General features: G+C 34.7%; 3 protein-coding genes, 1 long non-coding RNA gene and 7 other non-coding genes across 13 annotated transcripts; 10 read left to right on the top strand and 1 right to left on the bottom strand.

Moving 5' to 3' along the window:
* The first annotated feature begins 1,542 nt into the window (after positions 1–1,542).
* Positions 1,543–5,522, top strand: LOC105173522 (uncharacterized). Of its 3 annotated transcripts, none has more exons than XM_011095294.3 (4): positions 1,543–1,749; positions 2,262–4,129; positions 4,322–4,454; positions 4,763–5,522. In XM_011095294.3, exons 2-4 carry the CDS (start codon positions 2,405–2,407, stop codon positions 5,383–5,385), a joined length of 2,481 nt encoding a protein of 826 aa, XP_011093596.1. In that variant the 5' UTR covers positions 1,543–1,749; positions 2,262–2,404; the 3' UTR covers positions 5,386–5,522. The 3 variants fall into 3 exon arrangements, with proteins under 3 accessions (XP_011093596.1, XP_011093594.1, XP_088731273.1); XM_011095292.3 differs by having other exon boundaries at positions 1,544–1,749; positions 4,742–5,522; XM_088875147.1 differs by having other exon boundaries at positions 1,544–4,129; positions 4,742–5,522.
* A 1,278-nt stretch (positions 5,523–6,800) lies between these two features.
* On the top strand, positions 6,801–13,604 carry LOC105173521 (protein CONTINUOUS VASCULAR RING 1). The gene is made up of 7 exons (XM_011095291.3): positions 6,801–7,238; positions 8,011–8,063; positions 9,749–9,858; positions 10,176–10,343; positions 10,435–10,532; positions 11,255–11,381; positions 13,089–13,604. The coding sequence occupies exons 1-7, from the start codon at positions 7,062–7,064 to the stop codon at positions 13,184–13,186; spliced, it is 831 nt and encodes a 276-aa protein (XP_011093593.1). The 5' UTR covers positions 6,801–7,061; the 3' UTR covers positions 13,187–13,604.
* Positions 13,605–16,117: 2,513 nt separating this feature from the next.
* Positions 16,118–19,456, top strand: LOC110012836 (uncharacterized). Its single transcript, XR_002288060.2, has 2 exons — positions 16,118–18,083; positions 18,191–19,456. It is a non-coding gene; the product is annotated as an uncharacterized LOC110012836 (long non-coding RNA).
* Positions 16,316–16,414, top strand: LOC148785092 (small nucleolar RNA Z43). Its single transcript, XR_016062953.1, has one exon. It is a non-coding gene; the product is annotated as a small nucleolar RNA Z43 (small nucleolar RNA).
* LOC148785091 (small nucleolar RNA U83) lies at positions 16,744–16,817 on the top strand. Its single transcript, XR_016062952.1, has one exon. It is a non-coding gene; the product is annotated as a small nucleolar RNA U83 (small nucleolar RNA).
* LOC148785090 (small nucleolar RNA snR60/Z15/Z230/Z193/J17) lies at positions 17,002–17,090 on the top strand. Its single transcript, XR_016062954.1, has one exon. It is a non-coding gene; the product is annotated as a small nucleolar RNA snR60/Z15/Z230/Z193/J17 (small nucleolar RNA).
* On the top strand, positions 17,698–17,796 carry LOC148785089 (small nucleolar RNA snoR1). The gene has a single exon (XR_016062955.1). It is a non-coding gene; the product is annotated as a small nucleolar RNA snoR1 (small nucleolar RNA).
* LOC148785088 (small nucleolar RNA snoR77) lies at positions 17,975–18,100 on the top strand. The gene has a single exon (XR_016062961.1). It is a non-coding gene; the product is annotated as a small nucleolar RNA snoR77 (small nucleolar RNA).
* LOC148785087 (small nucleolar RNA SNORD25) lies at positions 18,475–18,557 on the top strand. Its single transcript, XR_016062967.1, has one exon. It is a non-coding gene; the product is annotated as a small nucleolar RNA SNORD25 (small nucleolar RNA).
* Positions 18,615–18,752, top strand: LOC148785086 (small nucleolar RNA snoR136). Its single transcript, XR_016062963.1, has one exon. It is a non-coding gene; the product is annotated as a small nucleolar RNA snoR136 (small nucleolar RNA).
* Positions 19,457–21,077: 1,621 nt separating the features above from the next.
* PLSP1 (plastidic type i signal peptidase 1) lies at positions 21,078–24,322 on the bottom strand. The gene is made up of 5 exons (XM_011095290.3): positions 23,752–24,322; positions 22,788–22,925; positions 21,864–21,950; positions 21,644–21,711; positions 21,078–21,553 (listed from the first exon to the last, which is right to left on the bottom strand). Exons 1-5 carry the CDS (start codon positions 24,238–24,240, stop codon positions 21,421–21,423), a joined length of 915 nt encoding a protein of 304 aa, XP_011093592.1. The 5' UTR covers positions 24,241–24,322; the 3' UTR covers positions 21,078–21,420.
* Between the last annotated feature and the right edge of the window lie 1,169 nt (positions 24,323–25,491).

Genomic DNA, 25,491 nt, shown 5'->3' with positions numbered 1-25,491 from the left:
CTTTTTTAATAATAGTATTAACCGATATGAGACGTCGTTTTTATATACATATAATAAATAAATTTTTACGTTTTAAATATATTATAGATAAAAATAAAATATAAGAATCAATACATTAGATTAAAACAAAGAAGGAAAGAAAAGAAAATTAATTTATTAGTTAATATAAATTTGAAAAGTTGAATAAATTAGTTATTTTGTAAAATTTTTAACTTCATAAAAAAATTAGTGCAGTGGTACATTTGTCAATGTGGAGGGTTATTTTTTTAATATATATATATATATATATATATATTAGTATAGATAAGTATGTATCTCTTTTAGAGGTTATAAAATTTTAAGGATTAAGTGGATAATTTTCTTACTATCTTTAAAAAATTTCATCCATCTTGTCCCGATTTATTTCATAATATTCAATTTTTTAAAAATAAAAAAAATATACTAAGTACAAAATTTAACAATTTCAAACTTACATCCAAAGATTATATAATTTTATTTATATTAACGAGATATTTATAATTTTTTAAATAATAAAAAATATTTATAATTATATCAAATTTAAAGAGAGCTGATTGTGTTTTTTTTTTTTTCTTATTTATCCCACCAAACATTGCAATTGACTCATCTTCATCATTTGTTGTCCCTTTCATTTACTCCCAACTTTTAACCTTTTTCCTACTTTTTGTTTGTAATATAATTGATTTAATTATTACATCATTATCTTATATATTTAAAACTCAAATATTGATTAATATATTAAATATAATAAAAGAAAACAATAAAATACGATATTATTTTTAAAAATAGATTATATATTCGTTTGTAGAACTCGAATATTTTTCAACGGATAATTATATTTTTTTTTCCTAAAATTTGGTGTAACTACACATAAGTTCTCTGTGATTTGAAAAATTATATCTTGTTCTCCTAAAGTTTGCTTCCGTCTAGCAAATAAGTCCCTCTATTATTCAAAATTCATTGAATTTATTGATATTAAAAAAAAAACTGAATGAATATTGATATTTACCATCGATTGACTTATTACAACTCATTTCAGGTTATAACAATGAATATATACCTTTTTATACATTAATATGTGAAGATATATAAAGGTAATATGGTCATTAAAAAAATTATTTAATTTGTATTAAATCAGTAATAAATCAATTGAAAATAAATATAAAATTTTATTTAATTTTTTTATTAATATCAACAAATTCGATGAATATTAATTAATGAAAGAATTTATTTATTAGGCTAAAATAAATTTAAAGAATATTAAATATAAGTTTTCAAACCATACTTTTGAATTACGAACGCTCAACCTTTTTTACTAATCATTAATCCAATTCCCATTCCCCAAAATCCTTTTTTACTTAATTACTAATGGATCTGGCTTTTTGGTACGCTGAATTCCAAATATGACGAAGCAGCGTTTGAGGTGGTGGGGCAATCATTGACTCAGAACCCACCTGTTTTTAGTAGTTAAATTAAAGAATTAACTGTCCTAAAGAGTACTGTAATTACTCGTAGTAATTAAACATGAAAAATTCAAGAATTAAAGCCAAACAAAGATCCCAGTTGCGTTCTTGAAAATGGGCACAGATTCTCTGTGACAAAAAGTTAAAGAAGTGAGTAAGTTTGTGGAGACAGGAAAGAGAGAGTGTGTAGAGATTTGTCCGTCATTCTCCGTTGCGTGGATCTCGGGTCTCTCTCTTCAGAACCGAGCTGTATGTAATGCCGGTGAAGGTGATTGTTAATATTCAACGGCTGATGAGAGTCTTTATGGGTTCTTTGCTTTCAAGATTTTGTTTTGTTCAAAGTTTGTTCATCTGGACTTCGTTCTTTGCTACTTTTGTTCTTCATTTTTTGTTTCTTGCGTTTTTTGGGTGTGTAGTGGGGGGTGGGGGGTGGGGAAGATGGGTTGATCAGAGAGGGGTGTTGGTAACTAGCAGAGTTGCAGGCATCAACTGCATGAGAGAGCTTTCTTGAAAATGTGTTATATTCACTTTTGAGTAGACTTTCTTTTGAAAAGTTTGCAATTTTTAGTCATATTTGAGATCCGTCTCTCTCTCTCTCTCTCTCTCATTTAGCATTTTGAATGAGGATGGAAAGCAAGTAGAAAGTTTTAGTGTGTTTCTGGTTGAAATGATTTGAATGTGTCATATCTAGAATGAATTGTTAGTATTGAGCTCTTTTTGTTTTATATTTCCTCTCTGTTTGGACGGCAGCTTATTGATTATCATTTCTCTGCCTGTCAGTGGTCAATTCTTGAATTCTGATCGGAACATGAAGAATGATGTGAATACATTCGGCAAATGTTCCTTGAAGTAGACCTTCTTAGGGGAGTGGTTGAGATTAATCAATAGTTTGACTCTTTCAATCATACCTTGGGGCATAGAATATGCCTCAAGACAGTCTGAGATCTGTTGTTTATAGATCATTTGTCACATGCGACGATCCAAAAGGTGTGGTGGAATGTAAGACAATTAGAAAATCCAAGAGTGATTCCAGGAAGATGGAAGAAAAAATGAAAAATCAGAGAATACAACAGACTTCGGATACCTCGACTTCTTTTGAGGAAGAAAGGAAGGACAAAGTCCATAAAGGGTCCAAAGAGGAGTTACTTCAGATCATGGAGGTATCGAGAGGAGCGCAGAAACTGAATGAAGTAATTGATTCGTGGTCAAACAGGACAAGCTTTGACAAGCAGTCTAAGTGTATTGCTAAAGACTTGTTGAAAGGTGCTCTTGATCTCCAGGAGTCTCTCTCTATGCTCAGTAAGTTGCAGGAAGCTTCAGAGTACATCGCTAAATCGAAGAAAATGCATAAGGAGAAGGATGTGGGAGGAAGGGTCGACGTAGGCACTGAATTTATGGATTCCGATCCATTTGGAGATTATGATAAGGGAATGGATTTACAGAAACCAAGAATTTCTACGAGCGGGTTTTCCAGAGATTGCTATGATGAGCTTAGGGAAGTAATAAGAGAAAGTTTTGCCAGGCAAAATTTGTTGCCAAAAGTTTCGCCTAAAGAAAAAGATTTTCTTGACAGGAAAAGCTTAGACTTATGTGTGGATATTCCATCCTCCAGTTCAAGCCATTCTTCATTGATTCACTCTCACTCTTCTAGCTGTTCTCCATCAAAAATTCAACATGAGAAGACAAAAGGGTCCAACTTAATTGCCAAGCTTATGGGTCTGGAAGAAGTGCCCCGAAAAGCTGTGAATTCCGTAGTCTATAAACAGGTGGAGAAGGAAAAGCTTTCAAATCAGAGAGCCTATCTACTTGATATCGATTTGCCTAGGGCAAGGAAGCCTCAGTTCATGGTTCAGAAAGTGGTCCAAGAAAGAAGAACACTAGAAGAAATGATTGAGACAATGCAGTTTAAAGGACTTCTTGTAAGAAAGTCAATTGATGGATCCAACTATGGCAAAGATCGTTCTAATGTTTCTTTCTTGAGAAAGAGTTTAGCTGTTGAGGGTCCACCCATTGTGATTATGAAGCCTCGACATGTTCATGACCTCCGGGCAGAAGAGCCTTACTACAGCACAAAAGGAAAACCTATCAAGAGTAGACAAATGCCTAGAAATATGAGGGAAGAGTTTCGATATAATGCAGTTGAAGTTCCAAGAGGACAATTGAAGTTCACCGAGACGAATGAGAAATTGCAAGCAGGAAGATCTCCAAAGCAGAAGCTCAATAAGAATAAGGAAGGTAAACATGCTGGAGAGTCACCGGCAAGACCAATCAAGAAAACTCTAGACATCCAAGAGAGCCGCTCTTCAACAAAGATAAACCATTCCAGGCCTCTGGTCCCAAGAGCGCAAAAGAAGGAAACAATTGTGAAGCAAAAGATTGAGGGCATACCAAAAGTGGCTTCTAATATGAAGAAACAAGCAGAAAGAAAAGATGGCAAGTCTCAAGAGTGTAGCGAAACTAAAGATCTAGGCAAAACTAGCACTTTGAGGCTTAGCCCAACTACGAAGGGATCTAATGTCTCAAAATATCGGATCACACGAGGAAAGGCTACAGTCTCAGATAAACACATACACATGCAATCAACAGCTCTTGAATCCAGTATCTCAAAGAAGAATTTGCAGAAAGGCAAATCCGACTGCAAGCCCTCAGTGAGTCCATGTTATATTTAATTTTGAACTTTTAGTTGCTAATTCAGAATGTGCACTTTCTCGATGTATATCCAGACATCGCCATTCACAAACCGTTTAGAACTGTAGTCTGATTATTTATGTGTTTCCTCTTTAAGCTAAATTCTTGAAGAGCTATTTCGCATGAAGTACTCAGTTAACATACTGATGCAGGTTGAAAATTTGCAAAGTGGTGACAATTTGCCAATCAAAGTTGCGACTAACATCCACGGACCATTGACGAAGAGTACAACAATAGAACAAATCACTGACAAAGCTGCAAGGGATTCTCATGATCCTATATCTGGTAATTTAGTTAATTCCATCAATGGGTTTCTTATTCTAACAGTCATTACCAAATAACAGTTTTCAGTTACGATTTTAGAGTTCTCCTAAAAATTAATACTATTTATATGGTTTTGTTTTGGATACATTTCCTTGGTTATTTTAAACATTCAAGTTTGAACAGAAATTGCCAATGAAGTAGGTAGCATACTGATGGTTGATTTGCATGATGACAGTGATGCATGTAATTCATCTATTGTGACAAAGAATAAATTATGGTTCTTTTTTTTTTGATTTTTTGTGCTATAGATAATTCTGGAAATGCACCAGGGTCTCCTTGCGAGTCTTCTGAGCCGACAATTGAGGATGATGTCAATTATGGTGAAGATGGCAGCTGTATTCCTCGTCTTAAATTGGACGATATGAAAGACTGCAAAAGCATAACCCATATAAGATACTTACTTTTAAGCAGTGTGTCATTTCTCAATCGTGCGGATGAGCTCTTTGATCTTGGAACATGTGACCCTAGACTCTTGCAAACTGCTCGGTCACCTGATCGGGAAATGCTTGACGCTTCCCTTTTACTAGAGTGTGCAAAAGAAATACTGGAGCTTAAAAGCCTGCACTGCACAAGGACGGTAAACCCATTATCACAGAACCTCCGTAAGAAGCCCAAATGCCATCTATCACTCGAACAGTTAGTAGGGGAGATCACCGATGTGATTGAGGACTTGAGAAACTATAGTAAATCTTGTTGTGAGCCCATTCTTGTGGATAGTATCAATTCAATGTTGGAAAGAGATCTTCGGTGGAACGGAAAGTTGATATGTGCTTGGGATTCGGGATGGAAGAACGGATTGACTCTGGATGAAGTTAATGCAGTGGTGACTGATGTAGAGAAACTAGTTTTCAGTGAAATAGTAGATGATTTAGTTACAGAACTTATGTGTTAGTAATTTGTACAAATGCTGTTGGCGCGTAGTTTCCACGTCAAATAGTTTTCAGTATATAACTTAGGGAAGCCAAAGACTGTAAGAATATTGAGTTATATGGTCTCCTATAGTAGCTGATTGCTTGATTCACATGTTAATGCTTAACTCTCCTTAGAGGTACATGTTTTTTTTCTGACCAAATCAAACTACTTGTATACTAGTTGTCTGCTACACTGAATGAGTGGAGTTTTGATCCCTGTATAACTGTAAGGACGCACAATGGCAGCTGCCAAAGATGTTTGGTTTTTGTGTGGTCATATGCTGTTTCAGGTTATCCTTATCTGGTCGTTACTAAGCTGATGCACTGAAGACACTTTCATTCAACGAGTCTACTACATTTCACTCATTCTCCACTCTCCACACCCCAACTCTTACCACTCCTTTTTACATTTTCAATATCTTGATACATCAAACCTACTTATCTTACGTTTTTATTTTGAGTTTTCTATTTTATTCCTTCCTACGTTTCATTACCTTAAATATCGGGACACTGACTCTTGTTTTATAGGTTAGTCCTTTGATTTATTTTATAATAATATGCAGAAGATCCTTTGATCTGTGTAGTGCTATTGGATTTTGATACTCGTCATACATTTATTCATAGATTTAACATCGTTCGGAAATATTTCTGGTTTATGTATTATTATTGGATGAAATATAATATTGGGGATAGTTACACTCCTTCTCTCCCGATGTTTGGTGTACTTACACGTAAACCCCTTATGGTTTGAAAAATTACATCTAGTGCTTCTGAGGTCAGCTTTCATCTAACAAATAAGTCCCTCCGGTAATTAAAATTTACTGATTTTGCTGATATTAACAAAAAAATCTATATTTATCCCGATTGACTTATTACTGACTTATAGCAGGTTAAATAAATCTTTTTATGATAAAAAATTACCCTCATACGTCGTTACGCGTATCAATTTAACCATAACTAAATTTATATATTTGATCAAAATTTAAACTTTTATGCTAATTTATTGATTAAAATTAATAATATTAATTTATCATAATTTTTAAGCTATGATACAGAATAATTCTTTTTATAGTGTATAAATGTAACTGGTACAAATAAGAAAATGGTCATTCTACTGAGTAAAATACTATATTTTAATCCAATTATATAATCAAGTGAACCATATAATGCATGAAAAATTATTTCATTTTTTAGGATTAACAATTATTTCATTTTATTCTAAATCTATATATTTCGAAATAGAATTTCATTTTTGCAGTGTTGACATTTCCCAAACAATGAGTGTGAAGAGCTGGCACCTTGTGGTTGGGGACAGCTCATCAGAGGCCCAATACACCATCAAAACTCCAACTAATTTCCACATTCCACCACTTTGAATTTTCCGTCAATGATTTTTTTCCTGGTATTAACAAAAACTAAGAATTGGGTCTTGTGTAGAAACTGTTGAATCGTTGTCATATGCTGAAAAATAATGATAATTGGGGAATATAATAACAAATTTGTGGAAACGAATATATATAGTTGAAATTCTAGAGAGAGAGAGAGAGAGAGAGAGAGAGAGAGAGAGAAGTCTTGTGGAACAACGCTGAATCTGTTGAGACTGGTGGACTGGGAAGAAAGGAATTTTTAGTGTGTGTACTCTGTGTGTGTTTGTGTGATGGGAGATGAGAAGTCTTTCAGCGTAATGGGCAGCAGCAGCAGAGAAAGAGATCGCGAGCTTCTAATACCGGTGGGGGACTCCGTTGACCACCGCCGGGATGACGACGGCGCCCCCTCTGCCTCATCCAAGCCCTCCTCATCGGTTTCCTCCTCCCACCATCATTCCGGCCGCGAGGTATTGTTATGTTTATCTCTATGTTTGCTTACGGTGTACAGATTGTTAACTTCTATTCTTTTTGCTAATTCCATTTTAGGGTTTTAGGATGCAACTGTACTAGCCGTCTTTTTGATTAGCTTGGATCAGCTTGTTTTGGTAGTTTGTTCTTTCCTTTTTTAATTGCTTAGATAAATTTGATACAGGTGTAGCATTAATGACTGCTGTGTCTAGTAATTCCCTTCATGGACTTATTAAATTATTATAAGAGGAAGATTGTCTCATTTGAGCGAACTGGGTAACAATTGTGATATGATGAACTTTATCTGTAGAAGAAACAGGTAGTCCACGAAATTTGTATGTCCCTGTCTCTGCTCTTGTTTTTTCAGTAAATGGGCATTACACCTCTAAACTCATAATGCTAAATGTCGATTCTATCCATCATCTACCAAGAGGCACAGTCAGTCATAGCTGGGGGTTTATTTTTAGATGTGAAAGAAGAATTATAGTTTCTTTGACGTTCTCTTTTGTATTTGTTTCATTCTTTTCTGTTGACACACCTTCTACTGTTTTCCTGCAATATTGTACCCCTGACTAGAATATAAAATGGTAAGTTCGTCTTGATCTTCAACATTTCTTGGCAAATTTTACTTGTACTGGGTATGCATCATTTTATTCATGTTTTAGATTGTTACGTAATTGACAAAGGACTTTAGTTTATACTGGTTTCCAGAAATTTTTATTGTTCTCTATCAGATGATAAAATATATTTGTTCGTCTTGGTCACCCACAGACATTTTACAAAGTTGTGCGGAGCTGGGCTTCAAAGAAGTTCATGACTGGATGGTGAGCACATTATCTTTTATGCTATATGGTGATTGAAATTCTGAGCATAAGATCTGAAACATGCATAAGGGCTACTCTATATTTGTTTTGACAGTTACATGTGTACTCGTCTTTCATATCTAAACTTTTGGTTGGTTTAACGGGGGAGTAGGTGAATGCTGACCCCATTAGGCTGGTCATCTCCATCATATGCAAATGAAAAAGATATGAATGGTCAGATGTAGGAGTATTTACTCTTTAATTCATAACTTGCTTTTGTATTAAATAGTAGAATGAGGCAAGGAGGATAGAGATGAATGCATGAAGTATCCAAACAGTTCATCTTTTGGTTTCTAAGTCTGCTAAGTTTCAAGATCAGAGAATGATTAGAGTGTAGATAGCTTGCCAATGCAAGGCCCAAGAAAAAGACTAAATTTTGTGGCTCCAAAGAAAGCAACATTGAGATTGATCTTGCCAACAATTTTTCATGGAATGTAAGTTTACATATTTATTTTTTAGATATAGATATGTATTTAAGCAGTGTTTGGGGTTTGTGGTGCATTGCAATATATGTATATTGAGAATACTATATAGAGTGGTTTTTACATAAGGCTGAGACTTATCCCTTTCTTAATCTAAGAAATTAGTATGGTTCGTAATTTTTTTAGTTCCCTAACAATACCAAATCCTGCAAGAATTATAGAGTTTATGTCAAGCAACTTGATTCTTTCTATCAATGATTCGAGGGGGAAACGTGTGAGTATTAAAAATTTAGTATCCTCTTGATGCTTCCTGTGGGATGCCATGTTCATCTCAGTAGGATTGCAAGAGTCTCCTATTTCTTTCGTCCTTCCTTCACTAAGTTTTGACAATCTAAAGCGTTCTACGTTCATCTAGGTATGATTGCAAGATTCTCTCCTATTATTTTTCTGTCCTTCCTTCACTCAGTCTTGACAATCTAAACCATCCCATGTTCATCTAGTTGCAATTGCAAGTGCCTGTCCTATCTTCTTTTGTCGTTCCTTCGCGAAGTTTTAACAACTTATGTGATATTACTTTGATTATACACCCCTTCTACAAAATTATAGATAAAAGAAGACCCTTGAGGTTTGTCCTCCATTCTTAGACTAACCATAGTATCCTTTTTATGAATTCATACCTTCTGCACATACTAAACTGGCATTAATAAAATAGTTTTGTTAAAACTTCTGTGACTTGTCTATGTGGGCAACTGCTCATTGGTCTTATGTACCTAGTTGACCAAAGATCTCTTGGCTGGGCTTTTCCCTTGCACATTTACTTTGAATTGAAAGTGATGATACCCTGTTCATGTAGCATGTTTTCCTATTCATATTTCTGCTGTTAGAGACTCCAAATCCAGAATATTCACAAGTGTGTATTTATCATTTATATTTAGAATGTGTACTGAAAATATGTAGACCATATGTTTATGCATCTGGAAGTGTATTGATGTATGTTTGTTTGTGTGTTCTATATTCAACTCCTTTGTATTATCATTAATTGGGAGAAAACTATCAACTCTTCTATGATTGATCTTGGCAGATTTGTCATCCTTGTTTACACAAGTGCATGACAATTTGTGAAAATCTTAAGATTGAGAGAGAGAGCGAGAGAGAGAAACCTGAACTAGTTTTTTTCTTTTTTTCATTGAGATTATCACTGCTGCTTACCCTGTCTTTTTGCAGTGTCATCCTCTTTCCAATAGCTATTACTTTCTATATAACATGGTGGTTCATTCATTTTGTGGATGGCTTCTTCTCTCCTATTTATGCTCAACTTGGGATTGATATATTTGGTAAGCATATTGCTCCTTCACTTGATGATCAAAACTAAGAATGCATCATATTCATGTTTGCCTTATAGCTTGAGGTACTCATGTTGAACTGTATATAATCAGTGGCCATGAGAAATAGAATGATTTATCTTGCTGAATTTTGAATAATTTACTGTGGGAAATTTATAGTGTCTGTTACCTTTTTGCAACTATAATATATTATTAATTTGCTTAGAAGCATCTCTAACTGATGAATCGTTATGTTAAACCATGGTATACATTTTCATTCCTCTCACTTATCTTTGCTGTTATTTACGCTGCCCTTTTTCTTGGTTTAGGTCTGGGATTTGTGACCTCCATTACTTTTATCTTTCTGGTTGGAGTATTTATGTCATCATGGTTGGGGGCTTCTGTTTTGAGCCTTGGAGAGTGGTTCATCAAGCGTATGCCATTTGTTCGTCATATTTACAATGCCTCTAAGCAAATTAGTGCTGCCATATCGCCTGGTACTCTTGATTTTTCCACTAATTCTTTTCCTTGTCAAGAGAGTTTTGGCTAGGGGATGGATAATTAATTCTTTTCCCATTGCCATGACAGATCAGAATACACAGGCTTTCAAGGAAGTGGCTATTATTAGGCATCCACGTATTGGTGAATATGCATTCGGGTTCATCACTTCATCTGTGAACCTTCAGGTTGGCCACCTGCCATCCTGTGCATGTTTACTGTCTTTCACCCAGGATGTGTCTTTAGATTTGCTTGTGTTAGTAAGTTGTAGAACATAGATTGATGCAATTCACCATTCTTGTCTGTGGGACTGTAGTGTAATGTTGCATGATGCTAAAATTGGTAATAAATACTATTGACTGGGAAAGATTTGGGGAAGAGAATGCTACTAAAAATGCTTGCTGGGAGATTCTCCTCTTCTGCATAGGCAGCCACATATCATTGTTTATCCTGGACAATTTATCTTACATGTGCTGCAGTAGTGGTCATCTAGTACATAAGCTTGTCCGGTTTGATATTAATGTTGAGTTCTAGACATTGTGTCCTTATGTGCTACTTGCTCACCCTCCAAAGTCACTGCAAACCGTGCAATAAAAGATGGCAAATAGTGAGATAAGTTGTGGTTGATAAACTGCACTTAGAACCGTTTTAGACCATTTAAATTTTCACCTTTCATTGATCCAATTGTCCCTGTTAAGCATTTCCTTTCTGTGCGGGAATGACCATCAGAATCTTTATTCTTACAACAGTGGGGCACAATTTTCGAAGTCACTTGCATTATTTGGACATAAGATGAGATAATGATGAGCTTCAGATAGATTGATTGGTGAAATTTGCAGTATAGGGGCTAAATTTTATCTGTTCATATACTTTCTGCCACTCAGATTTTCTTTTTCCTCTCTCATTCCAGAGTTATTCAGGAGAGGAAGAGCTATGCTGTGTGTATGTCCCCACAAACCATCTTTATATTGGTGATATATTCCTGGTCAATGCTAAAGATGTTATTAGACCAAACTTATCTGTCAGAGAAGGAATTGGTAAGTTGACTTTGCCACTATTTTTTGGGTGTTGAAGGACATCATGCATTTTTGTTGGCCTTGTTTGACTTTTATTTTTGTCAGAGAAAAGCATTTAGCATCCGGGAAAGGGAAAAAAATGTGAATTTGATTACAGCTTTTCTGTAACTATTGGATTGTTTCTTGAGCTTTGGATGAACTTTATTCAAACCTGTATTCAGTTGTAGGGTATCTGGGCATTTTGATTTTAGCTTTAATTAATAAATATGGAAAAAGTGACAACTATTTGAGGACTATCCCAGTGCCTTCCTCTGCCCACCTTTATATCCCCTTCCCCCAATCCATACCCAGCAAGCCTATGCTTCCTGCTTTTGCACATGCTCTAACCACCTTCTATAACACTTCCTCGATGCGCCTCGTTTTCTACCCTGTATAGTCACTGCTGGCAGTTGTGCTCTTTGTGGAATTTGCCTTAATGCAACACCTCAAACATTTGAAAAACAATTGAAATTTTCATTTGACGCCTCAATGTCTCTAGCCATCCACATAATTTCTTCTCAAATCAATGTTTATCCCTTTACTAGTTTAGTGGCAGTAGCTAATAGGTCTAGGGACGTAATGGAGATTATTCTCTGTTCTTTTGCTCACTGGGATAATTGGTTGGAGAGGAAGAAATTGTAGGCATGATAGTTGAGATGTCACAACTTCAAGGTGGTGAACTGCCCTTCTTTCAAGGTGGTGACTCTAATAGATGGAATATCTTTGAGTAGTTGAAGTGTTAGTGGTTCAGATTTGAGAGTGGGATCTGGATCATGAAGGTGCTTATGGAATTGGTTGCAGGGGGTTCTGGGGTGAAGTGGGGGCAGCAATTAAAAGTGATTGCAAATCGAATTGACTGGCCAGGTGAGGACGAGGGCTAGGGTGAGGGAGATTGATTGTTAAGGGAAGCTGGTCATGGGCAGTGGATACATGGGGTCAGGCCTTCAGGGTCACCAGTCATGCAAAGCAGAGTCCATGAGGGGTGGGATGGCGGGATGTTGAGGGGCGGGTTGCAGACTAGGCAGGACAGCTTGGGGGCTAGGAGGTGGTGAGGTAGCTTTCCTTTTCATTCTTTCCATTACTAGGCTTTTCGGTTGTCTGTGCATGATTTGTCCATATATTGTGGCACCTGGGTAAGCTTGCCTACATAAAAATTGAATGGAAAACAGTCCACTACATACCAATTTGACAGACAAAATGGATATGTATTCAATCCAGATATTACTGTTTGTACGTATTATGCAGTTGACAATGTTCGTAAATGGACAAATACTGAAATGTGATTTACCCATTTGTGATCAATTCAAAACTTTTACCCTCCACAGGTGATACACATATCCGTATTCCCTTTTCTTAGTTCTACAGCCTATTTTATCTTATGCAGGGAAATTTCACAACATAAGTTTGGTTTTGGTCTCTATTTGCCCCTTGGGTTTATAGTTAAGGGGTTGACATGTCAGGAAGGTTATAAACTAGATGCAAAAACTTGTACTAGGTGTGTCATGGGTGAGAGTGTCAGTTTGGGACAAGGGAACTTAATATGCCTAACTGGAGCTGCACGGAGTATTTTGATACTTGTTCAACAGTATACCTTTAGTTGCACTACTTTGTCAGATATACATATTGTTGTTGATACTGTCAAAATGTCATGTTAGCAACATTTTATATTGTTTGATGCATTGTCTGCAGAAATTGTTGTGTCTGGTGGCATGTCAATGCCCCAAATCCTATCTACCTTGGATCCAAGAACTATTCAAGTGGATAGAATTAGACCTGACAGAAGCTGAGATTGCTTGAAAGTAGATGTGGCCAAAGCATTACCTCTTTCCCAGTCTGCATTCAAGATTTACCCACTGCCATATTCCCATAGTTTACTACAAATGATGGTATCCAACTTGGAGTGCAAATTTACATCATTGACTTTGAAGTGTTAGATTATCACGAGCAACAGTTATTGCAGGGAACGAGGTTAACAAGGCGGATATGTGAAAATATAGCGGCTTATGTTTCTCTTACAAAAAGTAGTTGAGTTTTCAAGTTAATGTGTTAGTTTGGCTTTCTTATCCTTGAGCTTCTGTTTAGTTTACTTTTTGTGATCAGCTATTTATGTCTTCTGAATTTAGTTTTGAACTGCCGCAGTTTATTGTATATAAGGATAATGTGAAACCTTCCCCCTCCCAGATCATAAGACTCCATTGTTTCTTACTGCCTTTGCTCATAAATCTGGTGCATGCACAATTTGTTAGAAGGACATTAGAGTCGGAGGTTTTTTATAATTTTTCAAACAACGAGAAAATTTTGTAATTATACCAAACTTCATGGTGAGGTGGTTGTAGTTTACACTTATCAGTGAATTGGAGACTTTTTCATTCTGATTGAATGAGACTGAAAAAAGAATTCTTATTGGGGAAATGAATAAGTGTGAAGTCTGTTCTTCAATTTGTTGGAGCTGGTTTTGGATATGGAACAGTTATTCAGCCCTAATTTGAGGGTTCGAAGTATTTCTGGAAAATCTAATGGTGTGGCTTTTAAGGCATCTACATAGTTTCAATTGAAATTTAGGTTCAGTACAGCAAAAACACTGTACTCAAAACCCAACTGATTTAGTCTGTTTGGTTTTGGTAATTACTGAAATTCTTTTTGGTATTTTGGTTCGGTATTTGATACACTGAATTCTTCGTTAAAAATATAAAAATAGTTAAATTTTAATGTTAAAAATAATAAATTACATTTTTTATTCATTCTTACAAATTTCATTACGTGCAATACTAAAAATTGCATGAAATAATTAAAATATAAAAAATAATTTCAGCATTTGGTATGATTCGATAAATTGACATTAAAAATCAAAATTGAATAGAATATCAAATTTTTAAGGAAAAAAAAATTGAATATCAGATTGAATGTTTTTATTTGATTTCGGAAAAATGACACTAAAAATTGAAATCAAACTGCATATCACATTTTTAAGAAAATAAAAGTATAATTTTTCGATTTGATTTTGGTGTGTATTAATTTTTCGAGTTCAATTTGATTGGTTTACTGAAATTGGAACCTCGTAATTTTCAATTAATAATAGTTCATCGTTTTTAATTTAAGTTGGTTCAACAAAATTGCCCGTCATGCCATTCTCAATATATTTAAACAATTTGTATAAATTAAAAGTAATAAGTTAATATGATAGTGATATGTATCGGAGTCCAACAGCACCACAATGCTCGAAAGATTTTCAAATACATCTTAAGATCAAGGAAGGACTGACCTGCAAAATAGAAGTTAACACTCTAGTACTTAAGTCAGTAAATTAATTTATCGAAAATGAGAAAGAAAGTACTTGAAAAGAAGGTAAGATATGGTGTACTAATTGGAGTAGGGTGATAAAATATTGAAATATAAAAGATGAAGTATGCTTGTAGAGTGGGAAAATGAGTAGGGAGCTCGTAGCTTTGCTGTTGACCGAGTGTAAAAATGTGAGTGTGAATCAATAAAGTTACCCTTATAACTCTATTGTGGCCTCTGTTTATAAGCCGATTGGAAGGACAATCTGGAGTTTACATGCTGCAATTTATACACCATTTGAAAGTTGCGTGTGTTATCTAACTAATAGAAAAAATGGATTGGGATTTGAAATTATCTGGATGGAGACAGTTATTTGAATGGGCCATGCCCAGTTAACCTAACATTTGAAGAGTTTGTTACCATCTGTTGACAAGTCATTTAGGGAGAGTTTGTTGAAATTTTTTTAGTATGAATTGATGTGTTTCGAGATATTGGGAATATGGATGACAAGGACGAATTATCCTACTATATTCAACTCGTTTTTAAGCCTTGTCAAGTTAGTATAAATTTAGAAATTATAGCGATGATACCTTGTTCATCGACCAACAGAATCAAGCTTGCTGGGTTGATTAGTGGGGTCCGACATCCTTGTTTTAGGTTTTAAGAAAAATGGTTAACTGGGTGTCGTCAATCTCCTCCCCCTCCAGGAGTACAAGACTTGTGTTGAGGAGTAGAAGGGAATATTCTTGCTATGAGAGAATTGCAAGCAAGATCCTGACGAGTTGTCTAAGTATGATATATTCATTTTAATCTATCTATAGTAAAATATATCAATCAATTTGACTTTAAATTTTATTCAACGCGTTGTTAAATAAATTAATTAACTACAAAATAATTATTTCAAATTTAATTATATAAATAGTGGTATTAAAATTAGAAAATGGACAATATTTATGTCACTAGTTAAAATTTGTGTTTCTTAATGAACAATATTAAAATTTGCTAATTATAAATTTATGTTTCCTAATGAACAATATTTAAATTCATTTAACTTAAATTTGCTAGATTTTCCTAATCTCAATAACACAATTTAATTAAACTTAAGATTATTTTATGCTCGATTAATTTATACTAATTCCAAATTAATTTATTGACACGCAATTAAATTAAATATAAGTCAAATTGAATAATATACTTTTCACTATACTGTGAATTAAAGTGAATATATCATATTATTAATAATAAAAAATAATTTTATTAATTTTTATTTATTTTAAAAAATTATCTCAAAAATAGAGTAGGTAAGTGAATGACATAATTACAAGGGTGATGAACTTTATGAGTGTAAGTATTTAATTTTAAATAATATAAAATATAATATAAAATATTAATTTTGAATAAGGAATATAAGCCCTATCCATCAGTTCCACCACGGGCTCTGATAACATACGCCGCCAGCCCACTTTTAAGAACCGCAACAAGAACCCAAAAACCCTAGCGTAGCTTTCTCACCGCCTCGCTCTATAAGTACTAACATGTTTTCGCCATATCTCAACGCGCCGCAGCACATACACTCATTTCAATTGTTCTTCTTGTTTATTGTTTTCAATTTTAGATTTCTGGGGTTGCAGATGTTTGGGCGATGATGAGTGATTTGCATAGGTCTCGTTCGTCGTAACGGCATCTTCGATGCCTTGCCGACCATCCTGATATATCACCACCCATAAACTGAGTCCATCATTTCCTTCTCCCTTTCTCTGTATTCTGATTTTTACATTGAGTACGTAATTTTGGTTTTTTCTTTTTTTTGTTTATGGTGTAGTATTTAATTCGTTGGCCGATGATTATGAATGTAATCTATTGACAAGCATATGTCTGAAACACCATGTGTGGATACATCTAATCTTCTCTATGAGGCTGGTTTTTAGCTTGATTTTTTATGTTAATTCGTTCTTGGTTTTGCTTGATTGTGGGCTTCTTGTTTTGGGTTTAAATTTAGATTTGTGGGTTCATTTTCTTTTTGTAAACAAGTTATGTGAAGCGCTTATTCTGTAAATTTTGAAGCTGCCTATGATGAATTACGTGGTATTCATGAGTAATCTCTGATTACAAAAACACTACTGCCTTCCTTCTGAGGCATTGTTTTCAACCCCAGTTCATTGCTCTTGTCTTTTCATTAGATTCCGAGTTGTTGAATACGTGGTTACAGTTTTATTTCTTAAGGACTTGTTTTGTGCTGTTCAGCATTTTGTAATTTAACTATTTGTCTTTTATTAGTTTGTATTTTCTAAAAATCTTTAATTATATCGTAGATACTGGAAATGGGGGTCAAGTGATGATCAGATGCATAGTTCAAATGATTATTTGTGATTATAAAACTTTTTAGTCTTTCGCTCCTATCTGATGACTCCTACGTCTCGTTGTTATCATTCTTGAAATTGGAGTTCAACTTCTTTCTTTGAGATTGCAATTCCTTCTGTTTAAAAGTTTAAAACTTGTAATTTTGGGAATTTCATTCCCCCAGTTTACTTGAATTGCAAGGTCCACATGCAGCATTTGTTTCTTAGTTTATCTGAGTTGTTCAGGTAAGAATTGGTGAGGATTAACAACACATTGGTCTTATTTGTCAAAAAAATATAAGTGAATTCTTGCTACATAGTGGCCAGTGCTTATATTTTATCTCAAACACAAGCATATGTCTGAAGCATTTTGTGTGGACTGTCTAATCTTCTCAAAGAGGCCTCTAGTTTATAATGTTGCTAATTATATTGTCTGAGATGTTCTGATGTAACGAGCCTGGGTCTGGCAGAGGTGTCTTCTTTCCTTTTGTTTGCAATTAAGTGTAAATCTGTAAAAGATGTTTTTAAATAAGTGATCTTTCCATACCTGTAGTAGGTCTTAGCTGATGTATATTGGTTGAATTTATCATGATCATTTTGTTGGTTTCTAAAGCTGTTGTTAATTGTATGTATCCATAAGACTTTTGTTGCTCTGCTATTTTCCCTCTTCAACTAGTTGAGGCCGAGATGACTAGTGCTTTAACTTCTTTCTGACACCTCTTGTATGAGAAGGGCCTTGACAGGCCTTTCATTGAGCACAGAAAGCAACTATCTGAGCCTCATGTGTTTCATCTAATATTTGTTGATTTTTTTTCAATTACAAAAAAATGTGCGTTTTCTTGTAGAATCACAGACGCTCCTCTGCTTAGTAAATATTTTATCAGCTTAAATTTTCAATTTTTGAGTTCTTGTAGATCTTATCTGTCTATGTCCTCTGCATACTTTGAGTGGAATTTCAGGCAACCCCCTTCTGTTGTACAAAGTGAGAAGGGTGGTGTTAATCTGCTCATAGATCAATCAGCTTTTGCTCTTCAGACTTGCTGAGTATTTCCTTGAAGCTGGTCTAGTAAGCTTTAGTACATTTAAATTGTAGATGTTTCCCAGTTTTATATTCCGTTTGTGATTCGTTTATGATCATCTTTGGTCATTATTATTTGTCTTCAAAATGCTTAGGGCCTGGATGAGATAGCCAATTCGTCCATGATGTTAGTAACCTTTTAAAATCAGTGTTAGGATGCAAGAGTCTTTACATGAAGAAGCTTCGCAATCTGGTTGACAGGATATATTTGGTGCCTTTCAACTCGTTCCCTTGAAGCAAAAGCATGCGTGTTGCTCTTTTTATGACACTCCATCTTTGTACTTGTGTGTTTGGAGCACACTGGGGCAGCTACATATTGTCACATATAAAAGAAGTGATTTTCTTCATACTAATTTCTACTGTTTTCATTGAAGATTGAAACAACGATGATGAGTTCTACAGACCTGTAATGATTGCGGATATGATCGCAATTATTATGAACATCTAAGGGACTGAGTTGTTTCATTTTATCTAAATGTCCAATAGTTATACTCTTTCAATGTGTTTAATCTTTGTGCAATTGCTTCATTCTATTTCAATCCTGTCACACTGATCTATTTTAGTGTGTGGCATTGTCTTGAAGTGAAGCTACAACTTGTTCCCCTCGCTATCCGGTGATACTTCTATAGTGCATTTGGACGTTGGGAAACTACATTTTTTTCTATAACCATGGTTAATTTTCACATATATCCCGTTTGAAAATTTGTAACTGTACCATTTTCTTTAGAAAGTTGGAAAAATACGTTTTCCCCCTCTGATATTCTTTCTTGATACTTGGCATCCTTGTAAAACAAGTACATAAATTATTAATTGTCTTTTATTTAGTGTTTTCATGTGTATTTTTTACTTACAAAGAGATAGAGTAAAATAAAAAATTAATGCAATTTGATGGGTAATTTTGTTTAAATTTTAAGTGTAATTTGAAACTCTTGGGGGGAAAGTCATTTTGCATTTTTAAATGGTTGTAGCCTAAAATCTGCCAGGTAACAAGTAGCTTTGCAGAAACTGATATAACCTGACATCTTAAATCACCATTTGTTGTATTTTTATGTTGTCATTAGTAATGATGATTTTCTCTAATTTCTGATTTTTCTCTAAAAATTTACTGGTTTGGTCCTTTCGACTGATAACTTGGGTGGAGGTTTGGTTGATCAGACTCGACACAGAATTCTTTTACGGTGACAGTTGATAAAAGTGATCAATTAAAATAATTGTAATGATTTAATTAATTTAAATTGTATGTTATTTACGTGTTGTGGAATAGTGAGGTTGCGCACCATTCTTTGATGTAATTGTCGGTAATAACTAATTCTATTAATTTATTGAGAATGTCAATTAATATGAGTGGATGATTTATGAAATTGTTTATATGATTGATGTAATTATTTAATTTATACGACTAATTGATTGTATCTGTTATAGTTAATTAATTAGATAAACTCACTTGTTCAAGGGTATATTCTCTTTTTAAGCTTACAAAATAATCTTAAAAATAAAAAATTTGATATATTTAGTTTTATGTTCAAATTTTCATAAAAAAAAATACACTTGCAATGCACATGTCCATTTCACATGAAAATAAGTGTGACCCAATACTCTCAAGTCCACAAGAGATTCAACTTGAATTTTGATTTTGCCCATTGAAATTTCATTCACTTCAAAAATTTATTTTCAAATATATCTATTTGTGAATGAATCCGGAGGAGGCATTTATATATAAATTAATATGGTACGTAATTCAATAATAACAAATACTAAATAATAATTGCAATATTTTTTTATAATATTTAATTAAATTAATTTCAAGTGCAAAACGTTAATCTAATTGATATTCTAATTTATATTTTGCATCGAATCAATGATCAATAAATATTAAAATAAAGTATTTCAATCAATCATATCATACTTTACAATTCGAGATTTAATCCGACCAGACGGTATCACATGAAACAACCGCATGTTCCAAAAGGCTCATCTCATTATGGAATAAATAATCCCAAACGGTTGGGACTTAGAAGATCCACTTGATCGTTAGGCCTCATCTCTTAGCAACCAAAGGGACTATACGTCTTTCAACTGCCAGAAAGGCAAAGGTTATAAAAGGGGCTTCCTTCCCATTGTGTAATTTATACACACCAACACACTAGTACTCAAAAATAATTTAGCACTGCACCATTATTCTACTTTACACTTGTCTGTTAATTCTTTTTTCTATCATTATTTACTTGAGCATCGAGAGTGTTAACGTATTTTTTGTAGGTTCCCATTCCAAGGCTTGTGAAGAATTTGGCTGAAAGCTCTCAAGCATTTTACTCATATCAATATATATTTAATTTGCCACATTTGTTTTTTTGTTGTCTCTATTTTAAATTTCAAACACTATAAAATTTGTATTTATATATCCATCTATAAAAGATAGAACTTCATGACCCATATTGGCACTTGTCAAATTCCTAATAGAAAATTATATTTGGGGCACGTATTATTCAAGTCCTAAAGTTGACACAAATTCGGATTTATTTATTTTTCTTTCTTATAGGGATGACACAAATTCATGTAGGATATTTGACTTTTCCAATGAAAGTGACTTTGATGAGTTTGTTTGCTTCGACTTCAATCGATGAGATCAACTCAAGCCAAAATCATGTACGTTGGGCTTGTTTGACAGGGCAAGTCCCTTTATTCACAAAAAGGTAATGCACATTGCCTTTGGATCTAGCCCGACCATTTCCTGGTAGGACCATATGGTTAAACTCATGTACTAAGGCAATGTATGCTCTTTCTTCATCCAGGGTTAACAAGGCACTCATGTAAATGAATGGGGATCTTTAGTGTCACCTAAATTAATTCCTTTAACTCATCAACAATGCCACAGTCTCAGCAATTCTATGCATGAACCAAACTCACTTTTGAGTTAAAACTTGTCGGCTCCAAAGCTCCATCGGCCTGATAAGCAAAATGTTCAACAGTTTACTACAGTGATAGAAGAACCAGGGGAATTTGCAGTAATATGTTGTCCATTACATAAATCATACAAAAATTGGCGGCATTTGCCTCAAAGAAAGGCAGTACGGGAGACAGGGCCGTGGAGGTTGGGTCACGATCCGCTCAGTTAGGATTGTGATGTGCATTGTGGTATCTCATTCACAATACATTAACAAAGATGGTTCTAAATCTGTACCAACTTACGCAGGAGACTTTTCTTCCTCTGCCTTTACTAAATAATGGTATGCTTATAATCAGACAGCATATAATGTGCATTTCGTAATTGAAACTGCACTTTCAGTTTCTGCTTTCCCAGGGGAACCAGATGCATGGGTTCATATCATTGAGCAGAAACGCTGCTCTCCTTCTTATCAAGAGCACAGCCTTCTGGAGAAACTGTGCTACCGGCTCTAGTGGGAGGCCAGTACCGAAATACAGATCTCCCTAATATATTCTTTGCAGGAAGGGGTCCCCTAAGAAAAAAGCAAATTTTAGAAATAAGAGACGGAAACTGGTAATCAGGAAATATCACAATCTCAACATTGTAAATGCAAGAAAATTACCAGACATGTGAGTCATAACTATTATTTCGATTGTCGCCCATAACAAAAACAGATTTTTCTGGTACACGCTGCGAACAAAATGCCCTTTTTAGAAAAGAAGTGCAGGAATATAAAAGACAAATTTCTTATGCTGTAAAAGGAATTTCTTATTTATTTGCCTAATTTCAATAGCCAATGACAGGAAATTGTCACAAACGTAAATAAGTGAAACTGTACTCACAACTTGTGCCATTTCATATTTAGGTTTTTCAAGAATATAGTCTTCATTTTTGACAACCCCATTTACGATCAGTTTCCCATCATGAACCTGCATTAGAAAGAATAACATGAAAACAAGAAAAAAAGTAGATTTTCATGGGAACTTGATGTAACAAAGCAACTAGAAGTGAAACCAATAAGCCGAAATGAAAAGTAGGATCATTTAAATTTGCATTCTCCATCATATTTGATACAATAAAACTTGAACTAAAAAGAAGTCAAAATCTTATGGCACTGGATGTCAGGAAAAGAGAACTCATTTACGATGACATAAACTGGCATGCAGAAAAAGGTAAAGACACACTGTAACCAGACCCTATTAAATTAGTGAAAGACAAAAATCGATAAGCCTGGATAAAAGTGTCACCATTATTTTTTATTTAGAAAAAAGATAAGGAGATCAAACAAGAACTAGGGAAAGTTAAAAAATAGACAATATAAACATGATAAGATAAATGCCAGGAAGTCCATACATCTCCAGAAAACTCTTGTAGCTGTTTTCTTTAGATAATAGTCCAACACAATGTTGTAGAAGTTAAAAATTTGTACTCCGGATCCATTAAGCTTCAACCTACAGGAGCAATTTGATTATAATAGTGGTTTATGTTGATCAATAAGCCTAACAATCAACAAACTATAAAAAGGTCAATGAAACAGTGATGTTTCTACTCAATCTCAGTCTATGTAAAAATCTCATGTTTGGCAATAAAAATTGTAGGAAGTAAAATAATATCATAGCTCAATTACAACCGTGGAAATTCCAGAAGAAATAATGCACCAAATTCTGATGCACCTGCTAGTTTAACAGAGAGTTCACGAGTACAGGGAGTCCAACGACCAATGTAAAAAATATAAACCAAAAGCAGAAAACTTTTCTAAATCTCACCTCTACTACATCACCTTCCTTTGCAACTATCCGCTTAATGAAAACATCTTCATCTGTGTAGCCAACTTCTTGAAGCACCGGTGGGCTTCTAAAAATTACAATATCATTCGGACAGGGCTCCCGGAAATAATATGAGACCTGCAGACATAAACATAAAACAAAAGAACAATTTTAGTGATAGGAGGGCTTTCATGGTGGAAGGTAGGCAACAATCATCAAAGCAGTTCCATCCAAGAACAGAAAGCAAGACGAACTCATCACATGTAGCGGCTGATGCAGACTAGGTTCTTTTCATGGAAAGGGATTGATCAAAACAGTGCTCTTGTAGGAAGCTTTTATGACACTACAAACTCGGGCGTCAATGCGAGTGCACACTGGCAGATACTAATATGACAACATAAAGTAGAAAATAATAATGTTGATATATTCAAGAATGAGCGAAACTACATTCATACATATAATATTGGAATAAATTTGTATATTGGTGCAAATTTGGACTTTTAACTTTTATTTACATAGACTGATAAATCCATACCTAGCGAGCTCGACAGAAACATGGTGGACTAATCTATATCCTTGGTCACTTCTTCTATTGAGCATTTAGACAAAGTGATGGTAAAAATAATTTAGCCACTAAACTGCAAGTTAAGAGAACATCATTTTCCAGACGTCTTGAGGATCACAGTTAACAATTTAACTCAGGGTCCATTGTTCTGTTTCTTTAGGTTGATTGGTTCTAGCCAGAACTCTGATTTCATAATGGTAAAAAAACCTGCATTCTTCAAAAGGATAAAGAAGGTATAGTGGGTACCAACATCAAAGTGAAAATGACCTGAAGCTACAATACAATCTCCAACACATATACCTGATCACATAAAACTGAAACCTCATAACACGAAGACCTCAAACTCAAAATCCCAACAAGCTAAATCCAACTTGTAAAGAATATCAATCAGGATATTACCTTTTCAGCAACAATTCTATCTCCAACATCAAACGTGGGATACATAGACAAAGAAGGAATATATCTAGGCTCAGCCACAAATGACCTAAAGGCAAGAGATATGGCCAACGCCGCAAGAACCGTTTTCGCGTCGTCTGAATTGAAATTCAGCCATTCTGGCAAGAGGCCACTACTCTTTTCCATCTGCCCGTCATCTCCATCACCATCACCGCCGCCGCCTCCACCGCCGGTTTCCTTAGTGTCCAACGAGGTGGTTTTTGCGGTATCCTTGTTGGACCCATTACAATGAAGAGTCTGAAACTGAGCCCTTCTACGGTTGAAAGACGGAAACTTGGAGGGTCTAAAGAGAGATGCGGAATGGGTATAGTTGAATTTGACAGCACTCAATGAAGGGTTGAAACTGGCGGTGGGTGTAAAATAGCAACAGGTGAGATTAGGGTTGCGAAGGGAAGGCAATGGAGGGAGCGGCCATAGCTGTAGAGTTGTCATTTTATTAAACCCTTCTCGTTCTTTCTTTCCTCTTCTTCCGCTAACTGTGAGTTGAAAATTGAATACAGAACTTAATTTGGCAGTTAAGTAGTGGGAAAGACTGTTTTTTCCTTTCTTTCTATTCCTCTTTTTGGCCAAAATTGTAAACTTAGTCCTCTAAGTATCGATGATGATAAAATTAATCATGTCACTACTGAATTAGTAATTCTAGTCCTATATATTTTAATTTATTAGCAATTTTGGTCCTTCCAATCAAAGTTATCCAAAAATTAGCCGGACAAATTGGAATTTAGGGTTCCGGCTGCCAACTAGTCTCAATTTAAACATGTGGCGTCTTGCGTAGCTACTAACGTGGCAAGGGGCGGGTAATTTTGGTCGGAATAACCAAAATTGTCACTAAATTAAAAACATACAGGAGAAGTCAATGGATGAGGAGGCCATGTCGTGGATAGTATTGTTGCCGGAAATTGATTGTAGGAATGTTTGCGCCATGGGAAGGTGAACACAAGGGTGTTGGAAAGCTGGCGAGATGATTGCTCGTCATTCAATTTTTATGGTAACACCACTAAATTCCATGCCGTTACCTTTTCTTCCTCATGGTTTATGATTTTCGAGTAAACTTAACCCTAAAGTCATACTCTCATTTTCTAGTCTTGCAACACCTGCAATTTCATGGACTGCTATTTCTAACATGTCTTCATATCTACCAACAGCAGGTTGCTGCAAATGATATAAGTCATCACATGAAAAAAAATTATCTTTCTTAGTGATGTCAAATATAACTTGTATTCCTTTCCATCCTTCAGGGCATCTAAGTTTTACGTTACCCTAATCTTTTGAGGAGTTAAAACTTTTAATAACTCTTTCTCTTTTCCTTTGTGGCCCGTAATCCTATCTTCCGAAAAGGACATCCTGCTACTAAACTCTGTTCTAGAGTTAAGTGTTCTATCTAAAATTGGGTGATCTTTTAGATGATATCAACATCACCTATTCTAGGTATCGTTATTGGATCTGGTGTCATTATCTTAACAAATTCCTTAAAAATTCTAGGAATCTCAATATACTCTTTCCTAATAAACAAATTTGAATTATGCGTATTAGAAATGGCATATGCAATTCTATAAGTTATAGAATATAGTTTATTACCTTCTTTCATTAGATATTTTCTTTTAAAATCTTGATGAAGGGTTAAGACTCTACTGAAATCTTGGTCTGCTAGGTTGTATGCAATCCTAGAATGAATGTCAAACA

This window comes from Sesamum indicum, linkage group LG11, assembly GCF_026168435.1.
Source record: "Sesamum indicum cultivar Baizhima isolate 11 linkage group LG11, ASM2616843v1, whole genome shotgun sequence".
In the NCBI taxonomy this organism is placed as follows: Eukaryota; Viridiplantae; Streptophyta; class Magnoliopsida; order Lamiales; family Pedaliaceae; genus Sesamum; species Sesamum indicum.
Note: the sequence above shows the minus strand (reverse complement) of the source record. Positions and strands in the feature narration are given on the sequence as shown.

Coding starts and splice junctions, on each gene's coding strand:
- LOC105173522 (XM_011095292.3), top strand. CDS start 2,405: ATGCCTCAAGACAGTCTGAGATCTGTTGTTTATAGATCATTTGTCACA. Junction 4,130..4,321: donor AATCCGACTGCAAGCCCTCA/GTGAGTCCATGT, acceptor ATACTGATGCAG/GTTGAAAATTTGCAAAGTGG. Junction 4,455..4,741: donor TTCTCATGATCCTATATCTG/GTAATTTAGTTA, acceptor TTTGTGCTATAG/ATAATTCTGGAAATGCACCA.
- LOC105173521 (XM_011095291.3), top strand. CDS start 7,062: ATGGGAGATGAGAAGTCTTTCAGCGTAATGGGCAGCAGCAGCAGAGAA. Junction 7,239..8,010: donor ACCATCATTCCGGCCGCGAG/GTATTGTTATGT, acceptor GGTCACCCACAG/ACATTTTACAAAGTTGTGCG. Junction 8,064..9,748: donor AAGAAGTTCATGACTGGATG/GTGAGCACATTA, acceptor GTCTTTTTGCAG/TGTCATCCTCTTTCCAATAG.
- PLSP1 (XM_011095290.3), bottom strand. CDS start 24,240: ATGACAACTCTACAGCTATGGCCGCTCCCTCCATTGCCTTCCCTTCGC. Junction 21,951..22,787: donor AGGAAGGTGATGTAGTAGAG/GTGAGATTTAGA, acceptor TTTCTAATGCAG/GTTCATGATGGGAAACTGAT. Junction 21,712..21,863: donor AATATGAAATGGCACAAGTT/GTGAGTACAGTT, acceptor TTTTGTTCGCAG/CGTGTACCAGAAAAATCTGT.